General features: G+C 36.8%; 1 protein-coding gene across 1 annotated transcript in view; it reads right to left on the bottom strand.

The window, feature by feature from the left end:
- ANO5 (anoctamin 5) overlaps positions 1 to 25,285 on the bottom strand; it is a 67,394-nt gene extending 42,109 nt beyond the window's left edge. The window contains exons 1-7 of the mRNA XM_008686947.2: positions 25,220 to 25,285; positions 24,207 to 24,284; positions 21,404 to 21,517; positions 17,124 to 17,192; positions 15,921 to 16,205; positions 10,502 to 10,615; positions 7,967 to 8,082 (exon numbers count right to left, since the gene is read on the bottom strand). Of these exons, the coding sequence (XP_008685169.2) occupies positions 7,967 to 8,082; positions 10,502 to 10,615; positions 15,921 to 16,205; positions 17,124 to 17,192; positions 21,404 to 21,517; positions 24,207 to 24,284; positions 25,220 to 25,285 (842 nt within the window). The remainder of the gene's footprint in view (positions 1 to 7,966; positions 8,083 to 10,501; positions 10,616 to 15,920; positions 16,206 to 17,123; positions 17,193 to 21,403; positions 21,518 to 24,206; positions 24,285 to 25,219) is intronic.
- Between the last annotated feature and the right edge of the window lie 1,119 nt (positions 25,286 to 26,404).

Raw genomic sequence — 26,404 nt, 5'->3', positions numbered from 1 at the left:
TCCACCAAGCGAGGACACCCACTATCTCACTACTATTTAATGTTGTTCTGGAATTACTAGCCAATGCAACTGAACAAAAGAAAATAACTGGAGACCTAAGAATTGGTAAAGAAAAAAGTGACCTATTTCTATTTAAAAATGACAAGTGGGATACCTGGCTGGCACAGTTGGTTAAGTATCCGACTCTTGTTTTCAACTCAGGTTGTGATCTCAGGGTCATGAGATCAAGCCCCATATCAGGCTCCATGCTCAGTGTGGAGTCTGCTTGAGTTTCTCTCTCCCTCTGCCCCTTCTACTCATGCATGCATGCCCTCTCTCTCTCTCTCTCTCTCTCTATCTCAAATAAGTAAATCTTTTAAAAAATAATAAATAAATAAATAAATAAATAAATAAGACATAGTAATATACCAGGATAACCTTAAATAATCAATTATAAAATTAATTCAATGAAGAATTCATCAAGGTGTCAGAATATAAAATTAAGATGCAAGAATCAATAGCATTCAATATATAAATAATAACAGGTTAGAAGATATAAGAGAATACATAATTTATACTAGCAAAAAAATATATAAAATATCTAGGATTAAGCCTAAGAACGTTGCCTAACCTACACAAAGAAAAATCTAAAGACTCCTGAAAAACCCAAAAGTAGGCTTGAACAAAGAGATATCTTTTCCTTGACATGCCTTTTCCTTGATTAGAATGACTGAATTATCATGAAACTATCAGTTCTACCTAAGTTAATTTATAAATTTAATGTGATTCCCATACAAATACCAATGATCTGTTTTTTAGTAAAGAGCTAGATAAGTTGATACTAAAGTTTATATGGAAGAATAAATATGCAGAATGTACAAGGAAACACTGAGAGTAAAAGCTATGATGAAGTATTAGCCCAACCAGATTTTAAAACATACTACATAGTGCTACATAGTAAAACATACTGCAGCAAAGGTGCTACATGAGAACAGCCTGGTACTGATACATGAGTAGCTAGCTAGATCCAAGGAATAAAACAGAATATCCAGAAAGAAACTCAAAAGCATATAGAAATCTAGTATAAGATAAAGGTAGTACCTCAAACCACTGGGACATCAATAAACTTCTTAATAAATGGTGTTGGGACAAGTAGATAAAATTAGATCTACTCCTCACATGAAATGTAAGAGTAAATTCTAAATGGATCAGGAATCTAAACATAAAAAATGAAACTATGGAAGTAAAAGGAAATGTAGGAGAATTCCTCTACAACTTGTGTGTACGAAAAAGGCATTGTCACTAAAAATCCAAAACAATAAAAATTTTTATAAAGTTGACTTCATGTAAAATAAGAAAATACTTCTACATGGCAAAAACCAAACAACCAAACAAATTAAAAAAAAAAAAATAAGCAAAGTCAAAATTAAAATGACAAATTTGGAGAAATATTAGGAATCCGTATTATAAAGTGTTATAAAACCTCAGTATATAAAAAATTTAAAGACGTAAAGAAGGCAAAAATTCTGTAGAAAAATGGACAAAAGATATGAATATACAATTCATTAAAATAGCTACAAAAATGTCCCTTAACTTATGAAGAAATGTTCAATTTCATGCATAAAGGGAAATACAAATTAAAACTACACTAAAATACCATTTCTCACCCGTCAGCTAGCAAGAATTAGAAAACTTGACAGTGCACTCTGCACTTTCATACACTGTTGGTGGGGATTCCAAATAGTCCAATCCCACTGAGAGGGAATTTGGCAATTTTTAACACAACTACATATGCACTTACCTTGCAACCCAACAACCTCACGCGTACGGACCCTAAAGACACTCCCAACAATACAGAAATACACATATCCATTGTTAGTCACTGAAGCACTTTTCTTTGTAATTATGAAATACTAGAAACTACCTAAATGTCCAAGGACATGTAATGGTGTACCAGAAAGCGGAAAAATGAATGACGATGTCTCCCTGAATTCATATGCATTGATCTTCAGGATATTTCGCTAAGTGAAAAGAGCAAAGTGCTGAAGAGTCTATATAGAATGCCACTTCTGTTTAATAAGGAGAAATTTTAAAGAATACACATACCTGCTTCTTTTGATAAAGATAAATCAGGAAACAACAAAGTTGGCGAGCTAGAAGGGATAGGGAATGAGAGAAGAGGGCAAGGAATGGGTGAAACGGATCTGGGAAGGAGTGCTGCATCTGGGTTTTAACTAACATTGAAAACAAACTGAAATAAGCCTTATTTTGCCAGAAGTGAGAAGGGTAGAGTTTCAGGAAGGAAAAAAGAAAGAATGTTAGAAGACACGGGATCCAGTTCCAAGGGCTCCCAATGGAACTTTGGTGAAAGAACGTTGAGGGACAACTAGTAAATGTGGAAGGAGTGCTGCAGCTGGAAACTCATTTTTGCAACCCAAACGGTGACTGACTCTTGGGTTCAGGTGAGAATGATTCTCACGCTAAGTCTAGGGAGAAATGAGTAGCAGAACTTCCCATAGATTGTTTATTACTAGCAGGGTAAAAACAGTGGAGCAATCAAACAAATTCTTAACTGGATAATCAAAATTAATATTTTAAAAATGAGGAGCTTATTGGAAGCAAGGGGGAAAAATATAGAGAGTTGTGAGACAGGATCGCACTTCGACTGGATGCTCAAAATTATCAGCAACAACCTGGTGCTCCCGGAGCTAAAAGTCATCCCCAAAGACGGTGTCCATGGCCAGTGCTGCTATCTCTAAAGTCACAGGAGGGGGCAGGTGGGGCTGAGACCCAGGCCTCCGAGGAGGAGGTCCTGGCAAGCTGTGGGCTATCTGATGGGGCTGGATCTGCAAGTGTTGGCCCAACTGTAAACAGCATTCAGCCACAGCAATAGGAAAGCACTGCCACAGTCAGGAAAGAAGCGTTGTCGGGGAAGTGCTCACAGGAAGCAAACAGGAAACACATTAAAAAAACAAGAGAAACAAATCCTCTTTTTCTCCTCCCATCTTTCGGTCTCCTCAGTGCTTCTTGCTGGCAGAGCCCAGCAGTGAGCTCACTGGTAAAGCATACTGGTGATATTCAGAGTTCCAGCCTCAATTTCACAGAGCAGATTATAGAAAGGTGGGCTGCAGCTGAGGAATGATAGCTTAATGACTGGTACAGAAATGAGATCACATTAAGTGTTAATCTAGGAATCCACTATCCAATTGCCACTTCCTACCTGCATAACCGCAGGCCTTGCCCTCCATCTCCTGCGTCATTTCCTTCCAGGCATCCTGGGGAGTCCCCAGGCGTGTCTCACCTGTACTAGGAATATCTTTGGGGGACAGCTTTCAACACTGTGTCCAGGTCATCGTGTAAGGATTGCAGCTCCTCCAAGCCAATGGTGCTCATTTCTCCAAGAAGGAATTCCCCTTTCCCCCTCTGAGTTTTTTCACCAAACCCCATCTCACCCTCTATCCCAAAAAGTTAATCCTCTAAGAGTAGGGTTTTCAAATTGATTGGGGTGTAATTCATATGTAATAAAATGCACCTAAGTGTATAATTTGATGCATGCATTCAAGTAACTGAGTAAGAGATAGGTGAGGCTAGGTAGGTGGCTATGTGACCAGGCTCACAGAAATAAATCCCAGATATGTTGGAGTGCCTGGGTGGCCCAGTCTGTTAAGCATCTGCCTTCAACTTAGGTCATGATCTCAGGGTCCTGGGATCAAGTCCCACAAAGGCTCCCTGCTCAGCGTGGAGTCCGCTTCTCCCTCTCCCTCTGCCTCCCGCCTCATGCTGTCTCTTGCTTTCAAACAAATAAAATCTTAAAAAAAAAGAAATTCCAGATGTGGAAAAATGTTATACACAAGATACTAACTAGAGGGAAGAAAACATACCAAATCCACCTTGTTTGTTCTAAATATAGACGAGATATTTTCAAAATATTTACAAATCCAACTTGTTTGTCTTAAATGTTATAGACGAGATATTTACCAAGTTCCCTGGTCAGACTGACCATAAAAGCCAGCAATGGCAAACCATCCGGGACCCCTCTCACTCTAGAGAGCTTTCCTTTCTGTTCTCAACTTGCCTTAATAAACTTTCACTTCACTTCACCCTATTTGTCACAAGATTCATACTTCAGCTCCATGAGACAAGAACCCTGCAATCATGCAACATAACTACCGCCACAATACAGATCATTTCCATCATCCCAAAAAGCTCCCTTGAGACCCTTGCAGTTAACTCCTTCCCCAACACCCAGATCTGGGCAACTCCTCCTTTAATTTAGGTCCCTATAGTTGTGTCTTTTCCAGAATAATGTTTTATAAATGGAAACATAAGACTATGCAATCTCTCAATGGCCTGCTTCTTTTCCTTAGCAAAATGCTTTGAAGATTCATCCTTTGATGCTGTATGTATCAGTAATTTATCTCAGAGGAAAAAATCCATTGTGTGAATACATGATAATTTGTTTATCCATTTATCAGTTGATGGGCCTTTGAGTTGTTTCCAGGTTTTTCTTATTATGAGTTAGGCTGCTATGAACTTTCAAATAATGGTGTTTCTGTGGATATATGCTTCATTTTTCCAGGATAAAGACTTAGTAGGAGAATTGCTGGGTCATACAAAAAGTGCATATTTAACTTAATAAGAAACTTTTTTGTAGAGTCAAATTTTTTTGTAGAGTTGCTCCACCGTTTTGCATTCCAGCATTACTTAGAGATTTCAAGTTGCTCCACATCTCTGTCAGCACTTACTGCTGTCAATCTCTTAGAGTTTAGCTATTATAGTGGGTGGTATAGTAGTATCTCAAAGACAGATGTTTTAATTTTTATTCCTCTAGTGAATACAGATGCTATGTGTTTTTTGATTACTAACTGGCCATCCATAAATATCTTTCTTTGGTAAAGTATCTGTTATAATCTTTTGTCTATTTTTAATGATTTTGTTATATTATTGAATTGTAAGATTTCCTTAAATATTCTAGATGTCCTTTGTCGCTATGTGTGCTGCAAGTATTTTCTCCAGCATGTGGTTTGCCTTTTTATTTTTATAACAGTGTCTTTTAAAGAGCAGACTTTTTTTTTTATTTTTATGAAGTCAAATTTATGTATTTTTAAATTGTACTTTTTGTGCCTTTTCTGAAAAGGCTCAATCCCAGGCCATATAAATTTTTCACCTAAACATTCTTCTACAAGTTTTGTAGTTTTAGCCCTTACATGAAGTTCCCTGATCCATTTCAAGTTAGTTTAAATTTTTGTACAGGAAGGGACTGAGATACCTGTTTTGCATATGGAGTTCCATTTGTTCTAACAAATGGACTATTAACAGGACTATCTTTTCCCCAGTGAATAACCAGGCACCTTTATTGAAAATCAACTGACCATATATGTGTGGATGTACTTCTGTACTCTTCTTTTATTAAGGTCTCCATTTGTTAATAATTTCAAGTATACAGAAAAGTTGCAATAATAATTCAGATAACTTCCATATACTCTTTAATTCTTTTATTGTAAAAATGTTCCATTTGTACTTTCTCTCTCTTCATACAACTTTCTCTCTCTCTCTTCATATATGAAGAGATATAGATGTTTATCTATATATCTATATCTATATATCAATATCTGCCTTTGACAATATAGATATATACAGAAATGGATATAGATGTAGATATCTTTTGATGAACCATTTGAAAATAAGTTGGTTGAATATGTCATGGTCCTTTACCCCTAAATATTTCATTGTCTCTTCTTAGAAAAAGAATATTATCTTACATAACCACTAAAAAGAAACCTTAGGGATAATAGTTGTTTTCTGCAGTTGCTACCTCTGTGATAACATAGTGTCTTCTTTTTTGCCTTTTCAGTTACCTAGTTAAAAACTTTTCACCTACGTTATCAGTTCTTTACATTAAATTTTGTTAAAATTTTACATTTATTTAAAAATATCATTTCATCATTGAACTAGAAAAGCAGTATAACTTGCTATAAATGGAAAGTTATTATAATAAGAAGATGAAAAACTTTTAAGAGTTATTAAATTTACGCTAGCCACTGTCACCTGATTAAATATCTGAGTTTCCATTTTGTCGTAAAAGGAAATTTGCAAGGGCTAACAAAGTATTACAGATATAGCCCCACTGACCCAAGATGTAATGTGTTTGTATATACCTAGGGTCATAAATACAAACCTTTGGAGAATACTCAAAGCAGAAACACCTGTTGATAGTTTAAAATGTTAAATGAATACATACTTTAAATATATTTTGAACAATAAAAACTATGTAAACTATATAAACTATTCTGATGACTATGCTTCTCTAAAAATATGCTATGAAAACATTTTCCAAGGGCCCAATGTCTGCAAATGTCCTTAGCAGCAGGTTTGTGATAGCGAAAAATCTGGGACAGCCTGTTTTCCGACAGAAAAACAGATAAATGAATTTTGCAACATTTATAATACAGCACTCCGTGTTCTGTTAAAAAGCATGAGATAGATACATGTGTATTCTGGAGGAGTACCAATAATATATTATTTAACACAAAAAGAAAATCACAGTAGAAAGTAAATAAAGATGCCTTTGCTTTTTCTAAGGAAAAAATACGATTGTGTATGCATTTTATTATGCATGCACATAAAAATAGAACTGAACAGATATACCAAATCAAGGGCAGTTGCTTCTGCAAAGTTCGACAGAGGTAGGATTTCACTTAAGACTTTGCAAGTCTCTTTAGGATTTGAATTGCTCATAAATGTGCTTCTTTTGTCGTTTAAAAAATTTAAATATATACCCTAGGTATATACAAACACATTGCATCTTGGGTCAGTGGGGCTATGTCTGTAATACTTTGTTAGCCCTTGCAAATTTCCTTTTATGACAAAATGGAAACTCAGATATTTAATCAGGTGACAGTGGCTAGCGTAAATTTAATAACTTTCAGAAGTTTTTCATCTTCTTATTATAATAACTTTCCATTTAAAAATTTAAATGACCATTATTCAAAACAATTAAAACACCTATCCAACGAAGAATTCATGTAATGATTTATAAAAAATACCAGCTTATCTGTGCTATCTGCCTTTCATTTGTTCTTAAGAATTTCCCCTTATTTGCCTTAAACGAAACCGTTGAGATAACTGTTCAACTGATTTGGACGTATGCACCAAAATCAGTCTCATGAAAAGGACAGGGTGATGTTGTGCAAGCATAGCACTACCCGCGTAAATCACCGAGTGAAACACGAGGTGTGTAGCAACCAGGGTCTCATCTTTACTGAAATCACCTTTACTGAAATCACAGCACGAGTCCTCCGACATCCGGTATGTACGGGGTATTGTTGGGGCTCAAGGCAGGAACCTGCAGCGGCAGTCTTCTTGCTTAGCCAATGAAACGGTCTAAAGAATTGAGGTCAGGGAACCAGCGCCTTGACGGATCTCTGAGATCTACGCGCGCATGTGCGCACACACACACACACACACACACACACACACACACCTCCATACACAAGCTTTCTGCTATCTTCTAACTTCCTGGACTCAGAGAAAAACAAAAGAAAACAAAACAAAACTAATATATATGAAGCACTAAGTGCTAGTCCCTATGCTAAAACATATACATGTCTCATCTCATTACTAAATAGCCCCATAAGGAAAGTACCATTGTTATTCCCATTTTACAGATGAGCCTCATAGAGGTTAAATAATTTGACCAAGTTTATGTAGCCTCTAAGGGGAAGAACTTGGATCTGAACCCGCCTACCTAAATACCTAAACGCCCAACCTCTGAATTATCAAGCTACCTCTGCATGGTTAAGAGCTTTCCAGCAACAGCATTCTGCGCACCAAAGGAGTGACTCAATGATCGTATGGATACAAATCTAGGAAGATGTAACATGTAGCGGGTGAAAACAGTGGTAAAAGAAAGGGAATGAGATGCTATTGTGAATAAAAAATCACCTCATCATGCTTTAATCAGTTTGATACAATGTAAGGAACTTACCTAATCAAATCTAAAGGCTGCTCCTTGTAAAAATAGGAAAACCGAGCCCAATTCTGGCAAAGTATGTACCTCTCATTGACAGGATTGGGAGGTTCTGAAGGCTTCCAATATTGACCCTACAGATATTCAAAAAGAAAGTACTTGAATGACAAAGCAAAAGACAGGGATGAAGTAAACAAACACAGCTTTTTAAGGTTAGTGCATGAGGCAAATTGTTCTTTTCCTTTTGATTTGAACTTTCATATTCCACTGATACACAACTATCTCCTAAAATCTACAATAAACTATGACAATAGTGATAATCATTAAGATCCTCCACTCAGGGAGTTAAAAACACAAGTTAACATTTGAGACTCTGGCCATACTCCAGCTGCTCTTTCCTATGGAATGCCCTTTCTTCTCTACTCAAATTCTACTAGGGATTCATGCTGACTGTATAACTGGCTGGGACTTTCGAAATACACTAACACTTTTATTTTATAGATGGAAAAATTGTACTCAAGCAAAGTTCAGTGACCGGTCATAGTGCTATGACAGGAATCTCCTCCGCACTTGTCTGGTCCTCACTGGTAATCATTGACACAATTTCCCAGAAAATTTAAAACACGCATGACAAACGTCAGCACCAAAGACCCTCAGTACTGTTTCATGCATAAGATTTTCCCAGTGTTACATACTGAGTTGCCTTCTTAATAATATCCCTTCAGGACAGAGCAGAGTATTGTCTACGCATGGCAGTTCAACACATTCTTTTAACTGTTCGCGCAGACAAGTGAACTGCTGAGGACAACATGAATAAACAACCAACTGAAAATTAAGCACATGTGAAAATCTCTATATGATAAGGTATAAGATTTTATATCACCTAGATTCCAACTTTTTTCTTCTTCTGCAGCTAATCCTACTGAGTCTTGAAAAATGAAATAAAAAGGTAGCCTATTTGGGTATCTTGAAAAATGATTCTTGAAAGCACAGAGGGAAAATCCAGTACCTAACCTTGCATTCAGGATAGAAAAAAAGAAAAAAAAAAAGTAAAACTAACAGTAAGTTACAACGATCTCTCACAACAGCTAAGTACCACTGATTTTCTAGTGATCACAAATAACTCAGCTGGAAGGCTGGATGTACAGATTAAAGTTGCTGGTGACTTGAGGATGTTAGTTTGGCTTAATGACCTGGTAATAGTAAAATGAGAATTAATGCCCTAAAAACAAACCAACAATCCTCAAAATCTTCTAAAAGGAAATGAGCCCTTTTGTGAAGAAAGACTGACAGATAACGCATTGTATAGTATTACCCACTATATATCTCTCTACCAAATGACCATGGCATTATATTGAATCTTTAATCCCCTAGAAGTTCTTTCGCCCCAGAGGGGGAAAAAAATGTGTGTGGAGGGAGGGAGAGGGTTGGGGAAGGAGGATGGTTTCTCTAACACTGGAGTTAATTTCATCTGAATTGGTACTCCCTAATAAAAACTGCCACCCATTTTGGAAAATTCTGCTGTACTCTCATAGAAAACATATCAAAGATAATCAACGAGACAGCGTTGAACAGACCTAGTTCATCAAAAAGCATCTCTCCCTACAGAGAAATCATTTGTGAAAGGAAGAGTCAAATCGATGTGTCAGACTTCATTTTCTTATTTCAACATGCAGCCACAGCCACCCCAACCTTCAGCAATCACTACCCTGATCAGTCCCCAGCCATCCGGAGGCAAGACCCTCCACCAGCAAGAAGACTGCAACTCGCTGAAGGCTAAGAGGATGGTTAGCATTTTTTAGCAATAAAGTACTTTTTAATTAAGGTATGTACATTTTTTAGGCATAACGTAGTGCACACTGAATAGATTACAGTTTAGTGTAAACAACTTATATATGCAGTGGGAAACCAAAAAAATTCACTTTTTAATGAGACATGAAGTAAGCAAATGCTGTTGGAAAAATGGTGCCAATGGACTTCCATGACACAGGGTTGCAAGAAAACTTCAACTGGTAAAAAAAACAAAACAAACAAACAACAACAACAAAAAAAACAACCCACAATATCTTCAATGTTCCATGAAGCAAGGCACAAGAAAAGGAGGTATGCCTATAATGAAAACCAATCATGTATCTAATGAATGAATACATAAATGCATATAATTTAAGTCAAAACTTTATAAGTGAGAAAAGATCTAATGGGTTCACATAGAAATTTCCAAATATTCTATTGTGTAGTGTTTTTTTTTTTAAATAAAACTGCTGTCTTCAATATGGGTTCTAAAGGAAATTCACATACAAAGGCAACATTTTTTAAAAATAAATTTCCATTGAAACCACAGTGTAAAGAGGTATTGACCATGTATTTCAGCATAACCGGTAAAGTTCTCACTGGGAACTAGGGAGGCTTTGGGGGATTTTCCCAACATGAAAAAGAATTAAGCAACCTGTCATAAAAGGGGAAGCAAAGGGAAGATTCTCTCTCCCAACAAGGCGACCTCTGAATGTCAGAGGGAAAGTGGGCTCAGTATTTCAAAACCAAGCTTATACTTACATCATGGAGTGGATAGGCGGATGAGTAAGTATTAGAAGTTAGCAGTCTTTCAATCCCAAACTTTTTCTTCCCATCTTCTATGCCAAAAGGACACCGTGAAAGAATATAATAAACCTATGAAGTAAGCATTAGACACACATTTCAGAAGTTTATGCTATCCACATTTTTTCCCATCACAATTTAACAATGTCCAACTTTGTCTGAATGTGGATACAGGCTCTCATGAAGAAGGAACCTTCCCTCTGTTGTTTGAGGGAAGGTGGAGAGGGTGAGTTCATGTGGAGTTTGCAGGTACTTTAGCTCCTGGGTATGAGAGCTCTCTGTTCCCTCAGGGAGAGGCAGGAATGCTTCTGGAATGTTCCAAGCTCCTCTGGACGTCTTGTGCCAAAATTCCTATAATCAGGCCTTCAAGTTGGGAGTGTAATGTCACCACTAACAGTCCAGTTGGGGGAATATGGGATAGAACTGATACTTAGCTATGCTGATTACTTCAGATACTCTGAGGATTTATACACGGCCTCTTCCTGACATCTGAATTTATTAACACAAGATGACCATATCTCTACAACTACTTTGCAATCACCTATACCTTTGCATCAGTTTTTTCCTCCATATAATTTGGGCTTTGCTGTCCTCTGCTCTCACATTTCTGCCAATTCAATCCTATCTGCATTTTGTTTTTCAGCAACTTTTCAGACTTTCTGCTCTTCTGCTGAATATGGTCTTTTCAGCACTGTTTTCTATCTATTTCCCTTCCCCTCCTTTTCTTAAATCTCACAAGTTAAAGAATTGTTGGTTAGAGTGCTGGCTGTTCTTGAATCACCATGATGGTAAAAATATCATAATTTATGAAAGCAGTTTTAATTTTTACAAATAATGTGATAGATATTAATTATTTTACATACTTTGGATTCTTTCTTTCTTTTTTTTTTTTAAGATTTTATTTATTTATTTACTTGACAGAGAGAGAGAGACAGCCAGCGAGAGAGGGAACACAAGCAGGGGGAGTGGGAGAGGAAGAAGCAGGCTCCCAGAGGACGAGCCTGATGTGGGGCTCGATCCCATAACGCCGGGATCACGCCCTGAGCCGAAGGCAGATGCTTAACAACTGAGCCACCCAGGCGCCCCCGGATTATTTCTTTAGGAAAGATTCACCAAAACTAGAAGTCCGTCCTGGGGTATTAACAAAGTGGAAAATTTTACTCAACAGATATTGAGACTTATTATGAAGCCATGGTAAAAAAAAAAAAAAAATACAGCATGGTATTGTCAAATAAAAACAAATCTGGACTTAGAAAAGACATTATATGAAAAGATTATTACAAGAGGGGGAGGGAAACTATTGTAATAGGGAGACCTGTGAACATCTGAAAAGTCAGGCAAAAGGGACTTTTCTTTTTATTCATTCATTCACTCACTCATTCATTTGGGAGAGGCAAGCCAGGTTCAGGGACTGTCCTTCTTTGCAGTAAGGAAGGGCTATTATACATGCCAGTGTTGGCTTGGGTTAATGTCATCAAAGTTTAGGTTCCTTGTGGGAGGAAAGTTTAATTAATGTTCGGTCAAGTCAGCTAACAAATACTTTGTTTTGATCAGTGGGGATAAATAGTTCAGCTAGCCATTTATCAGACCAAGAGTGAGAATATGGAGGGCCTATGTTTGACTCTTACTACTACAAACTGATTACAAAAGGGAGAAATTATAATGCTAATTATAAATCTAAAAGAACTGAAATTTTCCTGGTGTCAAAAGGGAAAGAGACTTCCTTGACCTCTCTGTTCTTAGAGCATTTCCTTTAGAGAACTCATAATTATAAACTCTTTTTCTATCTGTTTGAGATTTATGTAAATCTGTAACAAAGCTAAATAAGCCTCTTGACAGTTTTACAACCCAGGAGTGATTTCCTTAAGTTTTCTAGGAGCCATCCCTTTTAAATGTAAACACCAAGCAAACCAGCATCCCTACCTCCCTGTCTCTATGGGAAAGTATCAGGGCACCTAACTCCAACTTGTAACTACTTGCTTGGCATAGAGATATGAGAAGCTTAATTTTTTCTTGGCATAAAGACAACTAACATAGATGGACACTTTAATTGCCAGGTGAATTTAGGATGAACTATGTGGCAAACGGTGCCGTCAAGTCAAACTGGCAGATGGAGGCAGTGGTTATCTATGAATACTCATATGTACCCCATATCCTTTGCAGGAAGTAGCTTCCCAGAACGAGAAGAGTGGGGGATATCTTTAACGGTCCCTGTTTTCTAGGACTACAGAACTCAAGTAACGTTCAACATTGTTGGTATCAATACGAAAGGAGACTAAAAGATCAAGGCTGCAGAACCGGGCCCCGAAGTAGACCTATGAATATATAGATACTTGAGTTATGGCAAAGGTGGAACTGAAAAACGGTCTGAAAAGTTGAATGTTTTCAATAATTGCTACAAAGTAAATGACCACACATACGGTGGGAAGTTGCACCACGCACAAAAATGAATTCCAGGTGGACGCCAGTTCTCAGTGTGGGAAGTAAAATAATACAACTTCAAAAAAATAATATAGGAAATTAACTTCATGGTCTTGGTGGTAGTTAAAAGACTAAGAGCATGATTCATAAAGAAAAGTCTTGAGAAATTGGACATTAAAATTAAAAGCATCTGTTTAGGGGCGCCTGGGTGGCACAGCGGTTAAGCGTCTGCCTTCGGCTCAGGGCGTGATCCCGGCGATCTGGGATCGAGCCCCACATCAGGCTCTTCTGCTATGAGCCTGCTTCTTCCTCTCCCACTCCCCCTGCTTGTGTTCCCTCTCTCGCTGGTTGTCTCTATCTCTGTCGAATAAATAAATAAAATCTTAAAAAAAAAAAATTAAAAGCATCTGTTTAGCAAAAGAAGCCATTAAAAGAAAGAAAAAGGAAGCACAGTAGGAAAAGATCAATAACATATATGATAAAAAAAAGGGCTCACATAAGGACTATATAAACAATTCCTACCAATCAACAAGTAAAAACTTAATTGACAAATAGACAAGAGACTTCAGCAGGTACTTCACAGAAGTGCCTATCTAAATAAGCAATGAACACATCCAAACACATATCCGAGAAATGCAAAGTAAAACCATAATGACACATACACAAATAAATTTCAATACAAAGTAGTGAAAATGAATGCACGAAAACTCATGCAAGAGCTAAATTAATGACCCAAACAAGCGTTGAGCCAAGGAAGCCAGACTCAAAACAATATATACTGCATGATGCCATTTTTATAAAGTTTAAAAACAGCCTAACCTCTGCTGTGGGAAGTTAAGTCAACTTCTGCTGAAGACGATGGGAATAGTGATTGGGAAGTTAGTAGGGCTTCTGGAGAGCAAACAAGTTTTTCTCCTTGATGTGGGCGGTAGTACACGGCTGTGTTTGTTTTGCGATGATTCAGTGAGCTGTTCGATTACGACTTGGGGGCCTATCTCTATATTATGTCATAATTCAAAAAGAAAGAAAAGGATTGGTAAATTCTAGTGTCGAGAAAGATGTGGAACACGGAGCACTCTCATAGGTTGTTATTAGGACTCTAAATTAGTACATCTTTTTCTAAAGAGTGATAGTGTAATATTTTAAATGTGTGTGCCCTTAGATTCAGAAATTTTATATCTGGTATCAATTCTTCAGGAAAATTTATATATATATGCTAAAATATGTAAATACCAGGTTGAAAACTACAGAATTGCTTGTAAATCAGTCAGAATTGGAAATATATAAACATGCTAGGTGTTATAACATATACACCACGAGGCTCCAATGTCATGGTGGTTGGAGATGTCTGCTTTGAGAAGCATGAAGTTCAATACCAGCGTTAAGATGCTCTTGGAATACTTTGTTTGTACATACATAAACTTGAGTGTCCTAAATGAGGATAGGAAGGAACGTTTCCACATTAATCTCCCAAATAACTTCTTCAACAGAGCAAAAATAGTTCTGCTCCATGGTGAAGGAGGAAAAATTGCTGTTTTAATGCTGAATTAATCTAAGGTATCCATGTTCTTTATACAGAACAAGTGAAGAGAAATTGATACTAATATTTCTATACTTGATCAAGTTCCTGATTTGCTCCTCCTGGTTCACTGGTGCTTTGTTAGCTACTTTTTAACATAACAAGTCTATCTAAAGTACTCTACAGTTTGCAGAGTGCTTCACACAGAGTCTTTCATTTGATTTTGACAATAATGTCAGTATTGACCATCATTAGTTCTATCTTCAGAGAGGTTATCTTACTGAGAAAGCAGCAGAGGTGTGACCTGAAACCAGGTCTTCTGATTCTGTGTCATAGGCTCTTGACTCCCTCAAAGGTTGCCTCTTAGGTTTATAGTTGTGATCCTGGTGGTGGTTTTTTATTTCTGGTAAGAAAAGGGAGAAAACTTTTGGGTTTGGAGATTCATGTTTTTATATGTAAATTCTAGACATTGTATTTCATTAAATATTCCTGTCCGTGGATTTTTTTTTTAAATATTGAGAAACTAGAAAAATGATTATTTCAAAATCCTTCTTAAACACTGAAGAGTACTGAACCTAAAGGGAATATGGTCTCAAATCCGGAAAAGAGAGTAAGTGATCTCTAGGGGTTGGGTCCTGTGATTGCTAGAAACCTGGTGATCACATTAATAAGCAAGAGGGAGAAGGGGTCAGAGCACCAAAGAACCAGAACTCTTCTCCTTCTAAAGTCAGATCAATAATAACACCTAACACTTATTGAGCACCTAGCATATTCAGGTATCAAAGTCTTTCATCCTTAACTCATTTAATTCTCAGAGTAACCAATGAGGTAGACTTTATTCCTATCTTAACATGAGGAAACAGTGGTAGGGGAAGCAGGATTCTTTAGGAGAGAGGCTTTTAATGGGAAACGTAAAGATTCGAGGACTAGAAATAGAGAGGAAATATTATTATTCAGGACTGAAAATGGTTTTGAATGAGAGGAAAAAGTTTTGAGATTTCTCAAATGCTATCTATATAAAGAAATTTTAAAATTCCATTTTCATTTGCAATGACCACTATGGCTCCTGCTGTGCACTGTATTTGTAAAAACCAAACTCTAAGTTTAAAAAACCATTTTACAAAGAACGAATAAAACCGAAGCCCCAGCTCTCAGTTAAGAGCTTTTTCCAGGATTACGTGAAGCCTCTATCTCAACTGTGTCCGCACTGTCAACCTTCTGTGTTAAACGAGTTTGATAAGTCAGTAGGCGAACAGGTTTAAGTGGTCCAGATGGACTTTCGAACCTGCTCCATACCACCAAATACTTATCAAAATGTCTGCAGACACACCATGCAGACATAGCATCACACATGTGTACACACACACACGTACACAAGCACACGCAGGCACACATTCTTCACTTGAAGGGATGTGACCAAAGGTCTTCTCTACCTACAATTCTGTTTCTTGATGAGGATGGAAAGAAGCTTGACTCGTCTTCAATGAGGAAGAGTTCCTGCCGATGTCTGGTGAATTGGGCAGTGAAATATTCAGGACGAGGGTGCCTCACGTTCTTTGGAAGCTTCAGAGGCCCGAGCATATAACTAAAGGGGATATTCTCGGCTGGAGGAATGTCACTCTCCTTAATAGGCATTTTGATCCCCAACACTTCAGCGTAAGTAACTAGTACCTCCCAAGGGGCGTGGATCTTGACAAAATAAGTCCTTCCATCTTCAGAGTTCTGTAGAAAAAGAAGGCAAAATAACGGGAAGCATCATGATTTATTTGTTACCAAACTGATTAAAGAAACAAAGTTTTATAAAGTCTCAAACAAAATAAAGATGTCACAGCCTTTTCAATTTATTGAAATTTTTCAGCAAAATTTCTAGAGGAACAAATGCTCAAAACATATATCTATATAGGACACTTGCATATACATGTATGTATATGTGTAAATGTTGTGTGTATGTGTGTGTGTATGTGACAGAGACAAAGAAAGAATATTCTAAAAAATATATTTCAGAGTCGATGTACACTAGCCCCAAATCCACAGATACATATGTGATTCTGGGCAATCTCTTAAGTTATTGGTCACTAACCATGAGCTCAGACCTGTGCTTAGGGTATATGAGGGATACATACAAAGGATAAGACATACTTACTCTTCTTACTCAGCTATGTATGGCCTATACCTAGAGGAACCACTTTAAGTAATAGGGTTCATGACACAGGAGAAGTTATAGATTGTGTGGTATAACACATATTTATTAGTTCAGTAAAAACACAGATAAATAAGAACTAGACAATACTGGAATTTCATGGACAGAGTGGGATCCGAAATAGGTCTTTAAAGACCATTTTGAAGGAAATTCTAGAAAAACAGTAGATGGCAAAAGATTTTAAAAAAATAAATAAAAGAATTCACCCTGAATAGAATTATGTATGTTTATTTTTACAACATTCCCCACATCATCTTATATTCAAAGCACTGACCTACTTACTCACTGGGAAGACCATAGGCCCTACCATCTACGTATCTGTAGCTAAAAAAACTATTGTATTGCTCCCAAACACGAAGTCTATCTGGTCAAAGGCTGTAGTAGAAGAGAACAATGCTTTAAACACCAAGACTCTGGTACAAATTAACAGGTACATTTACCCTTTTGTCTTCAACTTCCAACTCAAGACCTGTTTTTCTGAGATTTTGTTCAAATTCTTTTCTCCTTTCCTATGGAAAAACAAATCAACAGAGTCATGTAGAACACTTTTATTTGCCTGGTGATAAAAAGACTTACTATTCGAGATGGTCCTCTGTCCCTTCCACAGTTATACATAAAAGTATTTTATGTATTACCCCCATCTTAGCACCATGTCCTGCTATTCACCTGTGCTAAAATTCACAATATAACTATAAAAATCCAATATATCTAGGAATAATTTCCAGGAAATGTGCAGGACCTCTATCTGAAAATATGCACAAAACTTTACTAAAGAACATTAAAAAAAACTTGGTAAACAGGAGACATATCATGCTCCTACTTGGGAAGGCTCACTATGACAAACACATCAATACTCTTAAAAAGAAACGATATATTTAATTCAATTTTAAGCCAAAATATCATTATGACTTCTTAATTTTGAAGAACAGAATAGCGTCATTTACAAAAAAACTTAATTTAATTTAATTAAAACAATCATTACTTGTGGGCTTCAAAACAATGCATTGATTGTTGAAAAATCCTTCAGCCTTCATTATAACTTAAGTGTGAAGAATTTTATAGTAACCGAAAATTTAAATGGCCTTATGATGATAATATGGAATGCTTACCTTCAAATGGATAGGTCTACCTTGATATATCTACAAATTTTACAAAGAGTAAAATATAATTTAATGTGCTTTTTTTCTCCACTTGCAAATTTTGATACAGATGAGAAAAGGTCTATGATAATGGTTCAAAGTTTCCTCTCCACTACCCCTTCCTAATTGCCCTTCTTTTATGTTATCAGATTGAGGCAAACAGCAAACTTCCAGAAGACCAAAGAAAAAGGGGGAAGGGGAGGTGGACAAGAAAAAGGAGGGGGGACATTCAAAATATTGTTATCAGAACTGAGAAGGCAAACAACTTTTTCATTCTCGTAACAAATGTCTTTGCAAGTTACATGGCTGCCAAGTCTCTGAGTTCAACAAAAGTGAAGAACTAATAGGATTGTTAGCCAATGGACCATTAAACACTACTTTTATGATACAGTACTGTAATTTGGAGATAGAATTCAGGAGTCCAAAAAAGATTAAAACTGCTTAAATGATAATCTTTCTATTCCAATCTACTTATTTACCTGAACAAGCTGAATTTATACTACCTTATAAAAACAAGAGAGGAACATAGTTGAAGTTGAACCATCTGATTTTGGAAACAATTCTTGTTCATCTACTAATGAAGAAAATATATTTAAAGTCCCTCTGTCCATCTCATTAACTGATGAACTGATAATGAATTTATTTTTTTGTTTGATAATTGTCAAATTTTGTAACACACTCATGATGCTTTATCAATTATGTACTTGTACAATTGTTTAAAAACCCAAAACGAAAGAAAAAGTTTAAGACCTAGACTGTTCCAGTTAAGGGAAATAAAAACATTTCAATGCATATACATATATTTGTTGCAGCAAAAGTACAACTGAACAAACGAAAGACTCCCAAAGGTAAAACATTTACTTGGAAAAATTAAAGTGGGGAAAATGGGATGGAAATTTTAGGTGAAGGAGAAAAATAAATGATGTAAAATTTCAAGTGTGGAAGAAGGATTTCTTCATATAACTCATTTTTTTTTAAATGGATGATGGTGGGTGTCAAATTTCCATGATATTTAAGTTCTATGGATATATGCTAAAAAGCAGTTTAACTGGACCATTAGCAATACATTGTAAATTACATCCTTTGCAACTATTGAAATGTAGGATCAATAACTGTAGGTGGGGAAGACCTGTATCTAGATCAGGATTTTAGGACGGGCGGGGGATGTTCAGGAGCTCATTTTGGACCTGCTAAGTCTGAGATGTCTATGAGACTTCCAAGTAGAGACACAAAAGAGTCATGTGGGAGAGAAGAATGGACTGGAAGGTGAACTTTGGAATTAGCACAGATATGGTTTTACAACTGTGACACAGAACATGTCATCAAAGAAATGCATGCAGGCTGGGAAAAGAAGAGGATTATGGATTGGACCCCAAGGCACCACAATAATAAAGGATCAGGGAGAGGAAAAGATTGAGAAGGAGCAACTAATGAAATAAGAGAAAAACCAAGGGGATATGGAGTTCTGGAAGTCAAGTGAAGAACATACATATGAGAAAGGAATGACAAACTGTGGCACATGCTGCTAACAGGTCAAGGAAGATGAGGGTTGAGACTTGATCACTGGGTTTATTTATATGAAAATGAGCGGAAAGGTTGAGGTGATGGCCTGATGGGAATCGGTTTAAGAGAAAATGGGACAGAACAAAAGAATTTGAGAAAAGAATAGTAGCTGGCAGGGAAACTGAGATCAAGTGAAGGTCATTGTTCTTGGAGAGTGGGAAAATGAACTGAATGAGGAGGTGAAGCATGACTACTGAGGCATGACTGACTTCACTCAGCTGAGGTCCATGGGCACAAACATGCAGTAAAATCTGTAAGTGAACTGCATGTCCTTCTTTCTGCCTGGTTCCAGTACACAGTCGGTGGAAAGGCGAATTTAACTGCAGTTGCTATTTTGCCAAGGAAGCACAAGTGAGAGAGAGGCAGGGATTTGAAGGCACAGGTAATAGAGTCATTGCATTTGTTGACCATGAGATTTAAGCTGGGTCAGCAAAGGAAAGCAGTGGCTAAGGACCAGCAGTGAAAAGGGGGTTAAGGTAATTGTATCTTGTCTGGTCCTGCTTGAAGGAAGCGTATTGGTCAGAAATATTTGAGGGGTTGGTCAGATAGTTGGATGCTTAGAATAAGATGATAAAGACTTGTAGTTATTAGTAATGACAAGATCTAAGGAAGGGAATGGCTGAGCCAGAGACTAAGATAAATGGAAAGGGGAGTTCAAGAAAGAAAGAGGATAGGATGCTAAAATACTCATCTATGTATGCACTGCAATAACCAACGACTTAAGAAGGAATATTGGTGGAGAGAATGAGAGGGAACCAGAACTCAAACTGCCGAGAAATAAAAGGGAAGACACAGCAGCAAAGCAGGGCAATGATTAATCTTATCAGAGTTAAAGCTTGGGGAATTTTAGGGATGAAGGAGGAAGAACAGACTGTAATCAACAATTAGATGGGAGGAGGGCAGGCATTTACCCATCTCCAGAAAAAGGTCCTATGAATAAAAACCAACCACTACCTGAGAGGACTCTTGGAGAAAGCAATGAATCTCAATGAAGAGCCCAGTTTCAGGGGGACATTCAGAGAAAAGAAAAATGGTAACAGTGGGTGGATTTCAGATGGAAGGGCTTCCAGGGGAAAAGGGTGGAAGAAAGGCACAGGGTCTTATGGGATAATAGCTATTGTTTTTGATTTTTATTTTATGTGATATTTATTTCCCATGTAAGGATTAGTAAATGTTTGTACGTGCTTACACATATGGATTCATTTATTAATTCACTATTTCAAATATTCAATGTTCGTTGAGCATCTACGATACTGCCACCCCTGTTTTTGGCATCTGGGTATACAGCAGTGGACAAGACAAAGTCCTTGGTCTCATGAACTTAATTTATGGTGTTGGACACAGTAAACGAGTTAAAGGACAAATACATATAAGCTCGGAAAGTGATATGCTATAATAAAAAGAAAACAGGATAAGGAATAGAGCATAATGTGAAGGCTAATTCAGACAGCATGGATTAGCCATACATTTTCAAAAAGAAAACTGTCTGCAAAAAATAAATATTATATTCAGATATACACCTCAAATTTTGGAGATCACACTTAATACTGTGGAGCTACATAAAAAATATACCAGTCACTTGGAAGAAGATAAAGAAGGCAGGGTTCAAAATAGTCCAAAAGGGGCGCCTGGGTGGCACAGCGGTTAGGCGTCTGCCTTCGGCTCAGGGCGTGATCCCGGCGTTCTGGGATCGAGCCCCACATCAGGCTCCTCCACTATGAGCCTGCTTCTTCCTCTCCCACTCCCCCTGCTTGTGTTCCCTCTCTCGCTGGCTGTCTCTATCTCTGTCGAATAAATAAATAAAATCTTTAAAAACAAAAACAAAAACAAAATAGTCCAAAAACACAAACTGACTTCACACAGCCCATCCATACTTAGGTCTTCTCTCCCAGTCTCAGCTTTCAGTAACATTTCAGAGGCCTCTGACTTTCACAATTTAATTCCATGGGAACAGCCCGGTTGGAATCATAGAAATTGCTTCTTTTAATGATTCCCATTTCTCTCCCCTAAGTACTTACCGCCTTTAATTCTGCTTCTTTCTTTACGTCATCAACATACGAGAGCACAAAGTCAATTTGCCGAACCCCATCTCGGAAGAAGATAGAATCTTTGCTTTGTTCGTCTTTTTTAAACTGCAGGAGACAGGAATGACACCACTTTTACAGTTTTATTTTCAAGTGGCAAAAACATGAAAAGAATTAGCTGAAATTTGGTCTAATTTTTTTTTTCAGTCCTGAAATGGCAAGTGAAGACAAATCACCCAAGTGTCAATCAAATGATTGTGTTTGTTTTAGAAAGTGCAATTCCATAAAGGAGATATGTATATATAAACAAGAAAGACCCAAGATGAAGCTAAGCATTTACCTACATGCACACACAACAAAAATGCTGCAATTATGCCAAAATGTAAAATGAACAAAGGTATACATTGATCCCAAAACCCATATTCAGAGAGACACTTGTTATCTTCATTAAAGAACATACCAGTTAGTCCAACAGATAATTCATGTTCACACACTACTTTGGGGGTGTAATTATAGACCAATTAAGGCATCTCGCTCTAAGAAAATTAATTTGTGACTCATGCTTATACTCTGTTTTCATAAAATTGCCACTTTCTAATTCAACTTTTGAAGGGTTAAAATAAAATCCAGGCGCAGTTAAAAATTAGAAAGCAGGTAGCTTGCCAGCTGGGTTTACTACAAATAAATGCTCATGCAGCTCTCCTTTCAACACCAGTCCCTAAGTGAGCCAGAATCCATCCTTTGTTTAAAATCTGTGTTATCAATTCTCTCAGTATAATAGTTAAACTGACAAATTCAATGTTCCCATGTTGTCTAGTTCATTAATTCCTTCCCTTTCAAAACCACAAAAACACTAGAGGCTTCAGAATAGATCTCATGTTTGACTGATTTGGCCTTCCTCAGACTTTGTGATACCTAATATGTAATATTTGGAAGGGCCCATGTGTCATACTTAGAATGATGCAAACAGATGATAGAGTAGATGTCCGTGATCTCTCTAACCCTGTGATTTATAACCTCACATACGCAATTTTCCAATTGCGTCAGCTAACCTGTGAATGGAGGACTGGATGTTTTTACTTTTCATAACTGGTATTTATGTTAGTTTAGGAGTTTCTGGTATGGGACTCTATGCTGTTTTGTACCCAAGGCAGGCCAGGGAGACCGCCCCTACAAAGGAATGGATATAGATCAGTCATGCATAAGTCAAAAATCTCATGTTTGACCTGGTCTTTGGACAAAGTAACTGTATTTTATCTAAGTGAAGGCAGAGTTGATGTGTCTTGGGAAGAACTCCCAGTGCACAGGAGGAAATGAGCGGGAAAATAAACAAAGAAACAAGACACATCCAGGGAGTCTGGAGAGTCAGTATCACAATATAGTAATTCAAACATTATGTCTGAGTTCTCTGCACCCTAACAAAACATGCATAATCATCTCCCTTTTCCTAAAACAAAGTAAAAGCATCTGAGAAAACTCACTGTTACCATGTTACCTCTTGATTTATATAAATCACTACAGAAAGGAAAAGCAATCAAAACAAAACAAAACAAAAAAACATTTGAGCTCTTATAAATTATCATAATATTAGCATATTTTATGAAGTCCACCAAAACTCATGGAATCCAAACTGAGGCAGGAAAAAAAAAAAAAAAAAAAGACTAATTGGACTAAATATTACCAAAGCTAAAATTAGGGGGAAAAAACAATAATTCTTTTGCTCTTAGTTCATGACAGCTGAAATTTCCATGGTAGAGATTATTTTTAAAATAATATGTATTTACAAGTGTTTTATATTGTTTGGCAAGCTAAATCTAGGTCCACAGAGAAGTTCTGACGACAGAGGATGTATACATAGAAATCAACAAAGATCACACTCAGAGTATTTGACTATTAGGGAATAAACAAAGTAATTAGAAGAAAGTTACTTTAATTTTTCTGAGTGTTCAGTCAAATGGATATATATACTTCCCTTCTGAAAGCCAAATGCTACCTAGGAAAACCCAAATTCCATCATAATGTCATGCCTTAAAATTAACAGTAAAATGTTTAAAAATATAGAGAAATCACTGGCAACCTTATTGATCACCAGGAGGCATATGGAGGCAAAAAGCTGGTTGAAGCAAACTAGGGAGAAAAGCCTGATAATTTTGTTACATATAACTGAAGGCTATCAAAAAACGTCATTCTTCTGTTTTGCTCAAGACATGACAATAAGATAATACTTTGCAACGTGATGTGTCTGTGTTTATATTTCATTTGTTCTTAGAAATGCCCATTTATAATGAGGCAAACATCTGGGTGGCTTTTCTTTGAATGAGATAGTTGTTCTAAGGTTCATAGTCCAGGATCCCTATTGGGAGCTCAAAAACTTCTAAAACTGTAGGCAAATAGTGTGTATGTATGTGTATATGTATGTAATATATATGTATGTGTGTATACATATGCACATACCAAATATAAATATTATATATACCAAATATATATTACAGTATGTATAGGTATATATACTACATATAAATATGTATACACACCAAATATATATTACATATAATATATACATAAATTACATGTATATGAACAGACATACATATACATTTTTTAGAAAGAGGGTCCACAGCTTTAATCAGATCCAGAAACAATTAAGAATCACCATTCTAAAATCTTAATTGCCTGGGGACTGGGGAATCAGTGACAAAGTTCCCCCAAATCACAGGTATATATTGGAATAAAAGTCACTGGGGATTTCACTGCAGCCATCCAAAGCATAAGCAGCATCATTCAGCACTTGTTTTACCATAAGACGTCGCCTCAGGAACAAATTGAATCGTTTTGCAGACTGTGAAACAATCAACAGAAAGTTAGGAAATCCTGCCTGACATTAAAGATTCCCAAAACACAGGCATGCAAATACACATTCAGTATGATCACTCAGGTGAGTGCGTGTGTGTGTGTGTGTGTGTGTGTGTGTGTGGCATTTAAAGCTAGAGTGTGGGATTAAGGAGGGCACGTGATGTGATGAGCACTGGGTGTTACACGCAACTGATAAATTATTGAACACTACATCTGAAACTGATGATGTACTATATGTTGGCTAATTGAATTTAAATTTAAAAATTTTTTAAAATAAAGTTGGACGGTGGGAGAAGCTAGTAAGAGGAAAAGAAGAACAAATGTAGGAAGAAAACAATAAAGAATAAAGGAAAGGGGGAAAAAAGAGACTTCAAAGTAAATTTCCTTAAGTTCTTTATATAGTAACTTTAAATAATATGTATTTATGGAACTGAATTAAGGAAGAGAGGAGAGAGAAAAAAAATAATGAAGGAAAACATGAGAAGAATGGAAAAGTAAAGTAAAATATTAAGTATGCCCATATATATCAGACAATGACAGTAAAATCACTACAATTATACTGTATGGTATGGGAAGTTCAACTCATAGCATAAAATATTTCATAGCCTCCCAAAATACTGGAGTAAAGTAAGGGAAAGTCATTTGGTTATTTAAATGCTGAGTTGTTTTCAATCTTCAGTTACTATGACCTTTATTTTTAAACACCAAGGCAATTACCTAAAACATCTGGGAAAATCAATAATATCTGAAAGAAAACCAAACAATGGCACAAATGGCTGTGTGTATTTTATAATATAATGAAAGGTAAATATTCTAATAAAACTGTCAATAAAAAGTTTTAGTTCCCGTCATGGAAAAAGTTTTGCTGAAACTGTTGTTTTCTTAAAATAAGCTAGAGACCTAAGCAGAGGTGACTACTGCAGTGAAAAATCCCTGCTCTGTAAACCAAGGACCTACCATGTTAGCTGAGTTAATACTGCTGTTGCTTAAGAACACAACAGACACAAGACGGATGCTGGTCATTGCATAAAGCATATTTTATTTTACTTTATTTTTATTTTTAAAATCCTTTTTTAATTTTTTTAAGATTTTATTTATTTATTTGTCAGAGAGAGAGAGAGATAGTGCGTACAGCAGGGGGAGAAGCAGGACCCTGGGATCATGACCTGAGTGAAGACAGACGCTTAACCAACTGAGCCACCCAGGAGTCCCTGCATAAAAGCATATTTTAAACTGCATTCTTCTGCTGGGCTGACATTTTTCATCTCAGCACTTTGATTTTCTTAGATCTTTCATGAGATCCACAAGTTACTGTTATTCTCAGATGTTTTTTCCTAAATTCATTACAGAATCACGAAGGGAAAGGAAAGAGTTGTGCACTAAGGGGTGTTTCAGGACATCATTAAAACTGTCATGGGCTCTGTCTGGCCTATTTGCTTTCTGTGGGCTCCTTCCACCATTAAAAAAAATTTTTTTTCAAAATAAAAAGAAATAAATGAGGGGAGCCTGGGTAGCCCAATCGGTTAAGCCTTTGTCTTCGGCTCACGTTATGAATGATCTTGGAGTCCTGCGATCCAGCCCTGCATCTGGCTCCCTGCTCAGTGGGGAGCCTGCTTCTCCCTCTCCCTCTGTTGCTCCCCCTGTTTGTACTCTCTCTCTCTCTGACAAATAAATAAATAAAATCTTAAAAAAATAAAAAGAGGGGCGCCTGGGTGGCACAGCGGTTAAGCATCTGCCTTCGGCTCAGGGCGTGATCCTGGCGTTATGGGATTGAGCCCCACATCAGGCTCCTCTGCTATGAGCCTGCTTCTTCCTCTCCCACTCCCCCTGCTTGTGTTCCCTCTCTCGCTGGCTGTCTCTATCTCTGTCAAATAAATAAATAAAATCTTAAAAAATAAATAAATAAAAAATAAAAGAAATAAAAAGAAATAAATGAATATACATATATGTATATATATGTGAATATATATATATACACAATTATATTTATGGGGTTTTTTTGTTTCTTTAATTCTGATTATAGAAGAAATTAAAACATTTCCATGGGCTCCAAAAAGCATCGTGGGCCCTACTACGCACAGGACCCACTGTGCCTATAGAATATGTTGGCCCATTGGGTGCTTAGGTAGCTCAGTCAGTTAA

This window comes from Ursus maritimus, unplaced genomic scaffold, assembly GCF_017311325.1.
Source record: "Ursus maritimus isolate PB19 unplaced genomic scaffold, ASM1731132v1 scaffold_23, whole genome shotgun sequence".
Classification (NCBI taxonomy): Eukaryota; Metazoa; Chordata; class Mammalia; order Carnivora; family Ursidae; genus Ursus; species Ursus maritimus.
Note: the sequence above shows the minus strand (reverse complement) of the source record. Positions and strands in the feature narration are given on the sequence as shown.